Raw genomic sequence first — 14,347 nt, forward strand, 5'->3', positions numbered from 1 at the left:
CTTGTGTTTGCAGTGCATGGAATGACGCAAGCTGTCACGAGATCATGTCGCCAGCACCAGGAGGTATATACGAGGAAACAGGCATTCTAGTTAAAGCTTTTAAGAGGCGGAGAATTTTCACCGCAAAATGGGGGCACCCTTTCACAGGCAGTTTCTGTACATACGGAAAAATACATGATCTCTTGGGAACAAATAAGTGGGCGCAAACGCATTAGTACATGTGGCCCATTGTGACAAGCTTTTAATGTTACCAGGTATCTTGTATGACTCTAGAGTTCTGTAACTTTTAGAAACTTTTTATATGAGGGAACTTTAAATTTACGGCCCTTGACCTCGTGTCCGTCCAGAGCCTCCAGCATAATATTGCCAAACTCGAAAAAGATGGATTGTCTCTGCAAAAGGCTTCCCAACACAACCAATGTCTCCGGATGAAAAATTATCTTGAAAGCCTCCCACATTACAGATAGCTAGCTCTAAATGATGATGAACTTCCATCAGACAATGAAGATGAACGCAAGATTTTCCTCCGAACAAAGGACACTTATGTTTCAAAACGGTTGAACGTGAGAAGAGGACATTTGGTGGAGTGCCAAAGGTCAATATCCAAACACATCATAGTCATCTATTGTTCTTCAATCTCCATGGAGAAAGAAACAACAGCTGAGGTGATGCAGTAGGAGGGGTGGACCCAAAGTAAAGAGACAAATCAGTTGTAAGACAAGAAGCTTTGGCCAGTCAGCTAAAGCTGTTCTGCAGCTTCTCCTCTCAGTGATGGAAACCTTGGTGGGAACTAAACTTTGCTTTCCACAACTCATCAACACCTCCTGCAGAAAGCCAACTCGACCTCACTTAGAAGCAATGTTGATTTATATGTTGTTGTCCTCCATCTCTCTGCTCACTGTAGCTCTCAACCTGCTGGTCATCATCTCCATCTCCCACTTCAAGTAGTGAAATATTTCATTTATTTCTAAAACTGGTAGATTGAAACAAGTGTTGCTTAAACAAATAATTTCTTCTTGAATTGTGAATTTATATTTGACCGATTGATGACTTACATATTAATGCAAATAGCAAATTGTTTCCCTTCCAGGCAGCTCCACACCCCCACCAACCTCCTCCTCCTCTCTCTGGCCGTCTCAGATTTCTTCGTGGGCCTCTTCATGATCTTTCAAATAATGATAATAGACGGCTGCTGGTTGCTCGGTGATCTCATGTGTTCTCTTTGGTTGATTCTTTCATCCATTATTACCTCGTCCTCAATTGGAACCATGCTGCTCATATCAGTGGATCGATATGTGGCTATTTGTTATCCTCTGCATTACTTCACCAAAGTCAAAGCAAAAAGAGTTCAAGTCTGTGTTTGTCTGTGTTGGATGTTTGCTGCTTTATATAACAGTGTGCTGCTGAAGAATAACCTAGAAAAACCAGGCAGGTATAACTCCTGCATAGGAGAGTGTGTTTATGACATGAACTATATCACTAATATTTTTGATCTAATTGTTTCATTCCTTTTTCCCATTACTGTTATTATCATTCTATATATTAGAATATTTGGGGTGGCTGTGTATCAGGCTCGTGCCATGCGGTCTCACATTGCAGTTGTGACAATGAAAGTAACCGTTAAAAAGTCTGAAATGAAAGCAGCCAGGAATCTTGGTGTTGTTGTAGTTGTGTTTCTGATATGCGTTTGCCCACTGTATTGTTTTGCGCTTACATCCAAAAATAACTTGTACACAACTTCATCTGTAACCATTGTAATATGGTTGTTACATTTGAACTCCTGTCTCAATCCTCTGATCTATGCCATTCTCTACCCCTGGTTCAGAAAATCTATTAAGGTCATTGTTACACTTGAGATACTGAAGCCCGGGTCCTATCGGGCCAAAATGCTTTAGAGACATGCTGGATGGGTCTAAATTCAACCCCTTAGCCTGAACAGCAATATGCAGAATTGTATTTATCCTGCAAATAATTAAGATTTCCCTTTTTTACCTTGGTACATTATGAGCTTATTCAGTTTGAAAGCCGCAAGCACATATAGAGCCGTAAAGACAAGGAAAGCACCTGTGAAATGTAAATAAAGTAAATGCTCTATAGTATTTTGGCTGTAATTACCTGATTTGCACAGAACATCATTTCAAGATCACAATAATGTGAAACCTATACAAAGCGAAACAATAATGGTGCTGATATGTATGAGCTATCTCATACTTCTAAAATACATTTTATCAGTATTAGTGATGCCTGTCTCTACAAATCTGATCGAAACAGGGTTGCAGATTTAATTTGGCCTCTTAATTCATGCTCAACGTTGAAGTTGAATAATATTTTATTTTGAAAGAGGCAACAATAGTCTGTATACTTTTGTTATATGTTAAGCTCTCAATAAGGTTTTTTGAAATAAAAAAATTGTGAGTTACCACAACAACATCACCTGTATTACAACTGCTTCCAGACTACAGGAGATTGTGGTTTTCTAGCTCTATCTCTTTTTCTGGCAAAGAGGCAATGTTTTATCTGGTTAGTGAAACACCCCCCAGTTTTAGAAATAGCGATGTAACTACACTGTTACAAATTTTCCCAATAAATTACAGTAAACAGCTGCAAGCTACTTTTCCTGTTTTAAACTGTTATTCTACATTATACCTGCTATAAATTACAACAACTGCTTAATTCTGTAAAAATGATTACTAGTACAGTAATTCTCACAACCTGGCTCTTAGGTTTGCAACAAATACTGCAAAGACACCACAGTGGCTGGAAGATCGGTTTTATTTGCAATCCAAACAACAACCTGGCGTAGCAGTGCACCATGTTCGAGAGAATAATGCCTCTGGTGCACACTGGAGCAGGGCTTTTATGCCCCTCCCTCTTCTCAGACCAGGTGCTCTCCATTTGGCAATTTAATGCAACGATGCCCGAGACAACGCATGCGCAATAACCATTGACAAAGCATTCTTCTTGTAGCAAGAGGAGCTTATTGACAAAGCCTCCGTATTGAGATCAATCTGCATCCGCCAATCACGGGAGGGAGGGGCTTCCATAAATAGGTATGGACCGTTGGGGTTCTACGCTGACGTCGATCCAGGGTTGCTGTGACGTCCCTGTCAGGTGCGGACCATTTCACGGGCTCTTGTGCCCTCGTGCCGCAAGGGTTTTGTAGCCGCGGCTTTTACCGGTGAGTAGCGCGTAATCCTGAGTCCCCTCCTAGTACAGGATCTCTCTAATCAGCACGCTCTATTACGTAGCCGCCGGTAGCAGCGGTGGTGGCTCGTAGCGACGCGGAGTAAATGACGACTGCCTGATCGTTAGGTACGTCCCTTTCTTTTCTTTAAACCCCTATCGTGTCCTAGGCTGTAGTGCTCGTTTGAGTTTACATTATCCTCCGCCGTAGGAACAGTGCTAGCCGGAACCGGAAGAACGCTGCTGTTTTGCCTTGTGTCAGTCTGCCATCAACAACGCGGACTTCTACCGATTCCTACGGGGAGCCTGAACGCCGCTTCCACCGACGCACCGGCTCCGCGGCTGTGAACGGTCCTTCGCGTTCGGGTGTACTACCTGGCCGGCTCACCCATAAAAGACACTAATCGTCCGGCATCATCAAACGCCGGCATTGGGCAGCGGCTATCTGAGCCGCCGCTACAGCCCCGTTTATTTTGATTTCTTTCTTGACTAAGTTGATTCTTTTTGTTTGAATAATTATTCCCCTTTGTTTGTAGGTGCTGTCACGGCCCAGGTGGTGGGGTCGGTGTCCTCGGGCGTGGTTACCCTCTTTTATTACTGCGGTGCATTTGAGGCCTCCCGTGTTTGTGAACCCTCACGTGTGTGTGTGTGTGAGAGTGATTGGGGTGCCTCCTTTATTTTATTCTCTGGGATCCACACCCGTACCGGGCTTCCTTCTCTCTCACCACTGGTAAGCCACAGCCCTACTTGACATTGTTGTTTGTTACCCCCAGTCCTTGAAACCCATATATACTGTTAACTTAATAAAATATGTTTTTTATACTGGAACCACGTCTCTGGCTATAGTACCAACGGAACTACATGCTCGAACCCTGACCACCTCTCTCATAAGGGTTAAATCTTTGGGTGGAATTCCCAAGGTGGCGTTGCAAGAAGATAAGGAAAAATAATGGGTCAATAATGGAACTTTGGGTAACACATAGTTCTTTCATTTCAAGAATTTATATTATAGAAGTAATGACAGGCCGTATCAAGTCTGCAACCATTTTAAAAAAATTGTATTTTAAAGCAGGCTCATTGTAGACACTGATACTGATGGAAAGTATTTTATCAGTCTGCCATCTTAATGCCAACTTTGTTCATTAGCCAATAATGACTGCCGTGTTCCCACAACTCATTTAATATATAAATGAAAATTGATAATAAAAAAGCTCTTCCATAGTGCTCATTTAGGGAGTCACTGTCTTGTCCTGGTTGAGGAGTGCAAGGTCAGAGGTCAAAGCAGAAAGTGCCAACCTGGCAGACGGAGGTCTCAAAAGGATGAGAGTTGGCGACACATCAAGCACCATCCAACACTCACGCTTTGTTCCTTATGTTCACATTATTGTTAGGACACCACACGTTGGATGTGATTGGATCTTGTGTTGCGGCGAGAGGACCCGCTCTTCCTCTAAGCCAGTTCAGGGCCAATAGAAATCTTCCCTTTTTTATCCAACAAAAATTATGAAACCTAATGTTTTTGCAAACGCAGCGCTGTTACTTGACCTGTGATCAGACAAATAAATCTACCAGAACGAGAGAATTCGTTTGCCTGAATTCTTCCAGACGTCCCCAACAGGGCTTCACCTTTTTGATCACGTTCGTTCGTTCGATGCATTCATTCCTTCTCTATTTCAAAATGAACACACACTAAATTGAAGAACCTTTTGAGTGTTTGTTAGAGAGAGACCCAGAGATGCTCACGAGTCCCAAAGCTCGAGGTCGAGTCTGAAGTCTTTCGAGGACGAGTCTGAAGTCGAGTCTGAAGTCACCGTGTGTTCGACTCGAGTCGCACTCGAGTCAGAGTCTCCAACTCGAGTCCCCATCTCTTATCAACGTCCCTTTTACCGTAAAAAAAACATACCAACAACTTTTTACTCCTCCTTTACTCTTTACTTAATGTTTTTTTTGGTGGTTTTTCCCATAAAATGAAAATACGAAGCGTAGCCGCTAAACCGGAAGTACCTATATTTTAACAGTAAGAATCGACGCAACCGTCTGTAATGACAGCGGTTACCAGGGTAACGAGGAGAAAAGTTCATGAACGGATATAAATAAATAATCCTGGTCTGACGGGATGTGTTAGCAGCTGTAGTTGACTACACACGCTGCTCTTGGCTCTGATATTTTTTGTCCACGTATTGTTTTGCTTCAGTGAGCAGAACAGAGACAGTTAAAGGAGATCGCAGAGTAAACGGTCCACCGCTGGAACGCATACGTCCCGACGTCAGCGAACCGTCGGTCGGACCGCCAGCGGCACCACCGCCTTCCCGTCAGCGCCACCCAGCAGCGGCATTCGACATCTTTCTCGTGTGTGGCCGCGCGTGCGCAGCCAGCAATATGTGTCAATGTACGCGTTACGTAGGCAGGTAACGGAGGGAGCGATATAGCGAGCTCATCAGATTTTTCCTAAAATTAAACATTGTTCACGAGTCCCAAAGCTCGAGTCCGAGTCGAGTCTGAAGACTTTCGAGGACGAGTCTGAAGTCACCGTGTGTGCGACTCGAGTCGCACTCGAGTCCGAGGCCGTTTCTCAATACCTAAGACGGCGAGAACGGACTCGCGTTCCCGCGAGAATAGACTCGGGAGACAGACTCGGGAGTCCTGACTCGCAGGTTCGGGAGAACGGAGAACGGTCATTTCCGCAGTTGGAACAGCAGCTGACTTGATGACGTCACCACGTCAGCTGGTCTTGCTAATACATTTTTATTTTAGTTTTTGACTTAAACATTTTACTATTCAGTCAGAAAATTACATTACGTTACTTAAAAAAAGTAGTATTTATAAACTTCGACATAAAGTTGTGTTTATTTTCCTCTGTCGTTGTTGCCTGTTGCTGAGGTGAAATGCATTCTGGGATATATGTCTCTCACAAGAACAGACGAGCCTGCTCCGATGCATGCCCGGTAAAATGGGCGGGGCGAGCCACATCCGGGTATTATGACCGTTCTCGGCCAGATGCGGACTTGAGAATTGGAACAGTACTCGGGCTGAGACTGATGACGTTTCACGAGTCCACGAGAACAAAAGTCCACACAAGAACGCATATTGAGAGACGGCCCGAGTCTCCAACTCGAGTCCCCATCTCTGGAAAGACCGTCTCAAACACCCAAAACAAATCAGCACACACTGAATTGTAATGTTACTGACTTTTCTCACAGCACACACCAACAAGGTCTGTCAATGCAGGAATCAACAAAAAGGGTCATAGCTATGACTTGCATGACAAGCTTTTATTTAAAAAAATGGTTATCCTGAACACCTTGAATGCAACGTAAAGTGGTTTACGTAATGAGATATTGGTACAAAATATTTAACACAGAAATGGTTACTCTGGAGACAATTGTCAAATGACATTATTTGAGCAAAATTTATTCAATTTCCATTTTTTTGGGGCATTTTTTAGATGCTCAATTTGTTTTTTAGGCTCTACATGTGCTAGCACTTTTTTATCATATCATTTAATCATTTCATAATGAAGCATAGAATAGGGATAGTGTTGTACAATACAGGTGTACCAGGTTATTTAAGGTCTGCCCAGCGACCTGAGAAAAAAAATTGCTTCCTTCCAACTCTGGCACAACTAATTATTATTTTTCCCTATGAATAAAATTCTCCACATTCTGTTCAGGCTAATTTGAACAGAACGCAGTGTGTCTCTAAAGCATGTTGGTCCGACAGGAATCAGGCTTCAGTATCTGAAGTGTAACAATGACCTTAATTGATTTTCTGAACCAGGGGTAGAGAATGGCATAGATCAGAGGGTTGAGACAGGAGTTTAAATGAAACAACCATATTACAATGCTTACAGATGTAGCTGTGTACACGTTATTTTGGGATGTAAGAGTGAAACAAAAATATGGACAATTGCATATCAGAAACACAACTACAACAACACCAAGATTCCTGGCTGCTTTCATTTCAGACTTTTTAGCAGTTACTTTCGTTGTCACAACTGCAATGTGAGACCGCATGGCACGAGCCTGATACACAGCCACCCCAAATATTCTACTATATAGAATGACAATAAGAGTAATGGGAAAAAGGAATGAAACAATTAGATCAAAAAAATTAGCGATGTAGTCAATGTCAACAACACACTCTCCTATGCAGGAGTTATACCTGCCTGGATGTTGTAGGTTATTCTTCAGCAGCACACTGTTAAATAAAGCAGCAAACATCCAACACAGACAAACACAGACTTGAACTCTTTTTGGTTTGACTTTGGTGAAGTAATGCAGAGGATAACAAATAGCCACATATCGATCTACTGATATAAGCACCATGGTTCCTGCTGAGGACGATATAATAATGGATGATAGAATCACCCAAAGAGAACACATGAGATCACCGAACAACCAGCAGCCATCTATTATCATTATTTGAAAGATTATGAAGAGGCCGACGAAGAAATCTGAGACGGCCAGAGAGAGGAGGAGAAGGTTGGTGGGGGTGTGGAGCTGCCTGGAGGGAAGCAGATGCATATTTGCATCAAAACTCATGTCAGTAGATGGTCGGATAAAAATACATTTTACAAGAAAAAATTAAATCAGCAAAATCTACAAGTTTGAGATTAGGCAACAATCATTTAAATCTACCAGTTTCACAAATAAATGAAATGTCACTACTTGAAGTGGGAGATGGAGATGATGACCAGCAAGTTGAGTGGTACAGTGAGCAGACAGATGGAGGACATCAAAGTGTAAATCAACATTGCTTCAACCTGAGGACGGGTTGACTTTCTGCAGGAGCTGTTGATGAGTTGTGGAAAGCAAAGTTCAGTTCCCACCAAGGTTTCCATCACTGAGAGGAGACATCAGCTGACTGGCAAAAGCTTCTTGTCTTATAACTGATTTGTCTCTTTACTTTGGGTCCACCCCTCCTACTTCATCACCTCTGCTGTTGTTTTTTCTCCATGGAGATTCAAAAACAATAGTTGCTCATCTTCCATCCCGCTGGAGATGACTACGATGGGTTTTGAGGTTGACCTTTGACCCAGTACTTTCTGATCATGTGCAATGTTTTTCATGGCATGCACAATAATAAGTTCCATGCACCTACTCATAAAAACCATGTATGCTTATTTATTCTCGCCAGGAAGTCCACTGATCCGTGATAGAAGTGTAATTATTAGATCACAATCAATCCAAAGATTATTATGGGCAATATCGCTGAATCTGTGTATTTTCCTGTTCAAATACGGGGAGGCGGCAGAGACGAGCAGTGCCTCCTCTCGGATTGGGCAATCCGTTATAAAACCGGTTGAGTTGCTTGTTTTTTCTCAATTTGAGCATGTACAATTAATGTCTCTATACTGTATGTCACCAATGTAATGTTTGTACACAGTTTTTTCACATGTCCTCAAACCCCATAGCCTGGGTCCTGTATTTCACAGGTTAGTTTTGCTAATCTGACATAATGCCACAGTGAATAAGCGGTGAGGAGGCAGATGGACTGTCAGCCTCCCTTTCTGCTTTTCACTGCTCGAGGCTGAGCCAGTACCTCCGTCTCCCTGAAGGGGGCGTGTGCGAACACACATGCTACTTCTGCTGTTGATTTTCTTCACGTGTTACTGACAGATGGCATAGCATGTGCTAGCTATGGTGTTCATTTTAGGACATCCTCAGATCTCACACAGATGAAGTATCATATTTAAACAAAAGGGTGTCAGGTCTCAGACCAAAAGTTCTCAGGCTCAGGTGAAAGGGCTTCAGTCTCAGAAAAAATCTCCGTCATTCTAAGACCAAACTCCGTCAAACCAAATGGCGTCAAACCAAACAGCGTCATTCTTCCTCCGTGTTGCTCAAGCTAAGCAGTTTTATCGCTAGCTCACGCACTGACATTTGGACTTGCTAACTTAGTATTGTATTTAAGAGTTCTAAATCCAGTCAAGCACATAATGTGACAACAAGATAAATAAATTATGACTGGCAAAATCACCGTATTAGAGTGACGCAGAGTGCGACAAGTGGTCGATGGAAGGTTCCTTTTTCAGAACAGGGTTCACGACGCTCATGTCCACCTGAGTTGTTCTCTTTGGCTTAAAGGTGCCCTAAATTGGTTGCGAAAGCTCACATTTCAGGGAGTTATTCAGAAGTTATTTACTTTATCAGACAGGGTCAAAACAGGGATATCAGTCCAACAGGCGAACAAATCCGAAAAGGGCTAGGCAGGGAATCCGTAATCAAAAAGGGCGGCCTAGGTCTGAACGAGGTATCAGGAAAATTGAGAGAAAATTCATCAGGAGAAAAATTAATAAGCTGGAGAATTCGTGACAGGCACATGCTTAACGTCTTCGTCTTTGTCTACCTCGACGACATTCTGATTTTTTCGCCATCACCCCAGGTGCACGTCCAACATGTTCCTCGTGTTCTCCAACGCCTCCTGGAGAACAAACTTTTTCTTTAAGCGGAGAAATGTTCTTTCCACACCTCCTCAGTTATGTTTCTTGGTTCGGTCATATCTGGAGAGGGGATCAGTATGGACCCGGCTATGGTTCAGGTGGACTCTGACTGGCCCGTACCCAACTCCTGTGTCGCGCTACAACGTTTTCTCAGGTTTGCAAACTTTTACCGTCGTTTGATACAAGGTTTCAGCCAATTTGCCGCTCCCCTTACTGCTCTAACCTCAGTCAAATCCCGGTTTAGGTGGTCTGACCCCTCTCACCCTGGACATTAATTGTTTGTGTCCCTTCCATCCGGCAGGAGGCTGAGGTCCGTCAGGACTAATATCTCCCGCCACACAAACAGTTTCTTCCCTTCGGCGGTGGGGCTCATCAACAGAGCCCGCGGCTCTGACTGACTCTCACTCCCATGTCGACTCACTTTGTCACTTTGTTTAGCTGGTGCACTTTATCTATATTTTTATCTATTATTTTATTTAAGTTTATCTTAATCTCTTCTTACTTACTAACCCATAGCTTTAGCGTACTAACCCATAGCATGTATTTTATTATACTTTTAATTTTATCTTATTGCTGCACTATGTTGTGTTTATTGTACTGTCTTCCGTTATGCACCAACCGCCAAGACAATTTCCATGTATGATTAACATATAATGCCAATACACATTTCCTGATTCCTGAATCTGCGCAGAGGGCGTACCGAGAATACATCCTTAAAGCCAAGAGACTAAATGCTCGCAAAGCCCGCAGGGCTCTGTTCTTTACTCGTCTCGATTTCACCATAGGTGTACGGCAGGACAACTGCAGGACAACTGCAGGACAACTGCAGGGACAACCACCAGTAGATATCGTACCGCCCGGGATCAAAGAACGCCAGGTGTATGTTGCGTTGGCACCTTGAACAACAGCCCTTCGGAAACGTGAACTAAACAACTGCTGTTGCTACGCTGCCTACACATTAAACAGGAACTCACAGTTCCCAAGCTGCTCAGCCACATCTTGCCCGGTAGAAGCCATGAGCGCTGCTAGCAGCTGGGATCGATTGCTTCTGTCTCGCTCCTCTACTTCACCAATCCTGCTCAAGAATGAGGTTCGGCCCACCTGAGCTCATCCATCCATCAATCTTCAAACCGCTTATCCTGTACTCAGGGTCGCGGGGGATCTGGAGTCTATCCCAGACAACTTTGGGAGAGAGAATGGGTACACCCTGGATTGGTTCCCGGCCTGTCGCAGGGCAAACGACCATTAACACTCACATCTGAACATCTATGTGCAATTTAGCATTCGATGGAGAGAATAAAGGGAAGAAACCTTTAGAGAGACAGAGGAGGATCCCTCCACGGGATGGACACACAGAGTGAACAAATATTGTGCAACATGTTCAATTAATACGGCAGAAATGATTCAAATAAACATTATCTCCTCATATGGGTTCATGATCATGTCCTGCTCGTCACTGGAGAAAAAAGACGTTCTACCTTTTTTTGCCAATGTACTGTTAAAAAATCCTTGTTTTTTCAGTGATCGACTCTTCCGCCTTCTAACGCGCCATTATCCTGATAACTGACATCGGGTTCAAACTAACGAGACGGTTGGTGCGCGGATCCGCCTTTGAGGCGGAGCCTGGTGTGTCAATGATCTCGTTAATTTGACCAGGATAATGGGACATTTGATCATCTTAGTTGAACCACGTATGAGGAACGGAGACCTGGCGGCTTTCGTTTCAGATTTTTCAGCAGTTATGGTCATTGACAATTTGAGAGCTAAAGCTGCAACTTGAGACCTCATGGCACGAGCCTGAGTCACAGCCACCACAAAGACTCTCATAAATGGACTATGATCCTAAAGCTTCCTGTTTGCACCGTCCCGCAAAGGCCCAATGAAGGTGAACGGTCACGTGATATTTCAAAGGTTGCCGTGTGGACGAAGATCAATTAGAAAATAATGCTGATTGTCCGTTTGAACATTTTGTTTCTGCTGAAAGGGTTCCGAATTTTGGCAGTATAACCTGGAGCTAACCCAGAAACTGTTTTAAAAGAAACATGCAAAAACATCTAAGACACAAGTAACCGATAGCAATTCTGCAATGTGTCTGCTGACGACTGCTGCCGTTATTATTATTATTATTAATATTACTGTCATCATAAACTGTACTGTACAGTAGCCGCTTGCTCCTTTTCTGAAGTATTTGTGCTTTTCCTCCCCACAGGCTCCTGTGGATGGTGGTTACATCTACTGGTGGTTGTCCCTGCAGTTGTCCTGCCGTACACCTAGCTTACTACCTGTAGTATAATATGTGAATTTGAATTTGTGTCATAGGAATTGAACTTATTATAAAATTTGTTTTTTTTCTGATGGAGCATTCAGGTTTACCTCAAATCAATTAATTTTTATATCTCAGTAATTGGCTCCTCCATCTTATCCATTTCCAAAGTGTTATTTCAATAAAAATAAATAATTTACAATATTGTTAGGGTGGTGGGGCATGAACATTTTTCATCAAAACTGATTTGGGACAGAAAAAGTTTAAGAACCACTGAGTTACATAATACTAACAAAATCTGCCTCCTTATATATTTGTTTATCTTCATCTCTCCCTCATTTACACACACACTCATGTGTAGAGAGCCAATGCTGTTAATTTGCCAATTATGACTGCTGTGTTCACGCAACTCATTTAATATAATGAAAATGAACACATGCTATATGAAGAACTTTTTCAGGCCAATATAAGGAGGGCGGTTTTGTTTAATAAAGACCGTCTCAAACACCCAAAACAAACCAGCACACACTCTGTTGTTATGTGGCTGACTCTTTTCACAGCACACACAAACAAGTCTTTCAATGCAGGAATCAACAAAGAGGTCATAGCTTTTTCCAATTTGGGGGTTTTGGGTTGATTGCAGTGGTTTATGTAATTAAAAATTGATACAATCTATTTAACACATAATATCTTACACTTAAATATCTTTACTCTGGATAAAACAATTGTCAAATGACATGTTTGAGCAAAATCTACTCTTCATATGCTCGATTTTGTTTTTTAGGCTACATGTGCTTATACTTTTCGCAAAGCAGCAGCAAGGTCACAAGTGGAAATACCAGAGGGGATAGTGTACAATACAGCAGTACGAGATTATTGTAGGTCTGCCCGCGGACCTGAGAAAAAGATTGCTCTTTTTCCAACTCCGGGACAATAAATTGAGGGGAAAAGGGAATTATTGATGGATTTGCACCATAAATAAAATTCTTCACATTCTGTTCAGGCTAGTTTGAATTTTGACCAATCAAGCGTGTCTCTAAAGCATGTTGGTCCGATATGAACCAGGCTTCAGTATCTCAAGTGTAACAATGACCTTAATTGATTTTCTGAACCAGGGGTAGAGAATGGCATAGATCAGAGGGTTGAGACAGGAGTTAAAATAAAACAACCATAATACAATGGTTACAGATGTAGCTGTGTACAAGTTATTTTGGGATGTAAGAACAAAACAATAATATGGGCAAGCGCATATCAGAAACACAACTACAACAACACCAAGATTTCTGGCTGCTTTCATTTCAGACTTTTTAACAGTTACTTTCATTGTCACAACTGCAATGTGAGACCGCATGGCACGAGCCTGATACACAGCCACCCCAAATATTCTAATATATAGAATGATAATAACAGTAATGGGAAGAATAAATGTTACAAATAGATCATAAAGATTAGCAACGTAGTTAATGTCAATAACACACTCTCCTATGCAGGAGTTATACCTGCCTGGTTGTTGCATGTTATTCTTCATCAACACACAGTTATATAAAGCAGCAAACATCCAACACAGACAAACACAGACTTGAACTCTTTTTGGTTTGATTTTGGTGAAGTAATGCAGAGGATAACAAATAGCCACATATCGATCCACTGATATGAGCACTATGGTTCCTACTGAGGACGTGATAATAGTAGATGATATAATCAACCAAAGAGAACACATGAGATCACCGAGCAACCAGCAGCCGTCTAATATAATTATTCGAAAGATCATGAAGAGGCCAACGAGGAAATCTGAGACGGCCAGAGAGAGGAGGAGGAGGTTGGTGGGTGTGTGGAGCTGCCTGGAGGGAAATAAATATTGATATTGGTGTAAACATTCAAGTCATTGATTATTCAGATAAAAATACACAATACAAGGTTTCAATCTACCAGTTTGACAAATAGATAAAATATTTCACTACTTGAAGTGGGAGATGGAGATGATGACCAGCAGGTTGAGAGCTACAGTGAGCAGAGAGATGGAGGACAACAAAATGTAAATCAACATTGCTTCAAAGTGAGGACGAATTTGTTTTCTGCAGGAGGTGTTGATGAGTTGTGGAAAGCAAAGTTCAGTTCCCACCAAGGTTTCCATCACTGAGAGGAGAAGCTGCAGAACAGCTTCAGCTGACTGGCCAAAGCTTCTTGTCTTACAACTGATTGGTCTCTTTACTTTGGGTCCACCCCTCCTACTTCATCACCTCTGCTGTTGTTTCTTTCTCCATGGAGATTGAAGAACAATAGTTTTCGTGCATCTTCCAGCTGGAGATGACTATGGGTGTGTTCTGATGTTGACCTTTGACCCAGTACTTTATTTTTTATTTTTAATGATGGTTTGTTAAATTATTATCCATTTATTTAAAGAGAACAAAAATGTATTTGAAAGTAAAGTCACATACCAGCCTACATCTATGGGGTTG

The 14,347-nt window shown here is 42.3% G+C and overlaps 3 protein-coding genes and 1 long non-coding RNA gene across 5 annotated transcripts; 2 read left to right on the forward strand and 2 right to left on the reverse strand.

Annotated features, from left to right (window-relative positions):
- Positions 1 to 858: 858 nt before the first annotated feature.
- On the forward strand, positions 859 to 1,895 carry LOC119229033 (trace amine-associated receptor 13c-like). Its single transcript, XM_037489116.2, has 2 exons — positions 859 to 944; positions 1,091 to 1,895. The coding sequence occupies exons 1-2, from the start codon at positions 859 to 861 to the stop codon at positions 1,893 to 1,895; spliced, it is 891 nt and encodes a 296-aa protein (XP_037345013.2).
- Positions 1,896 to 2,955: 1,060 nt separating this feature from the next.
- On the forward strand, positions 2,956 to 5,163 carry LOC119229376 (uncharacterized). 2 transcript variants are annotated; one of them, XR_009957008.1, is made up of 3 exons: positions 2,956 to 3,312; positions 3,395 to 3,913; positions 4,030 to 5,163. It is a non-coding gene; the product is annotated as an uncharacterized LOC119229376 (long non-coding RNA). The 2 variants fall into 2 exon arrangements; XR_005121606.2 differs by having other exon boundaries at positions 2,956 to 3,178; positions 3,249 to 3,312; positions 3,395 to 5,163.
- A 161-nt stretch (positions 5,164 to 5,324) lies between these two features.
- Positions 5,325 to 10,438, reverse strand: LOC119229375 (trace amine-associated receptor 13c-like). The gene is made up of 2 exons (XM_037489670.2): positions 7,851 to 10,438; positions 5,325 to 7,686 (listed from the first exon to the last, which is right to left on the reverse strand). Exons 1-2 carry the CDS (start codon positions 8,021 to 8,023, stop codon positions 6,882 to 6,884), a joined length of 978 nt encoding a protein of 325 aa, XP_037345567.2. The 5' UTR covers positions 8,024 to 10,438; the 3' UTR covers positions 5,325 to 6,881.
- Positions 10,439 to 12,924: 2,486 nt separating this feature from the next.
- Positions 12,925 to 14,022, reverse strand: LOC119229374 (trace amine-associated receptor 13c-like). The gene is made up of 2 exons (XM_037489669.2): positions 13,850 to 14,022; positions 12,925 to 13,729 (listed from the first exon to the last, which is right to left on the reverse strand). Exons 1-2 carry the CDS (start codon positions 14,020 to 14,022, stop codon positions 12,925 to 12,927), a joined length of 978 nt encoding a protein of 325 aa, XP_037345566.2.
- Positions 14,023 to 14,347: the final 325 nt, after the last annotated feature.

The sequence above is a fragment of the Pungitius pungitius genome, chromosome 10, assembly GCF_949316345.1.
Source record: "Pungitius pungitius chromosome 10, fPunPun2.1, whole genome shotgun sequence".
Taxonomy (NCBI): Eukaryota; Metazoa; Chordata; class Actinopteri; order Perciformes; family Gasterosteidae; genus Pungitius; species Pungitius pungitius.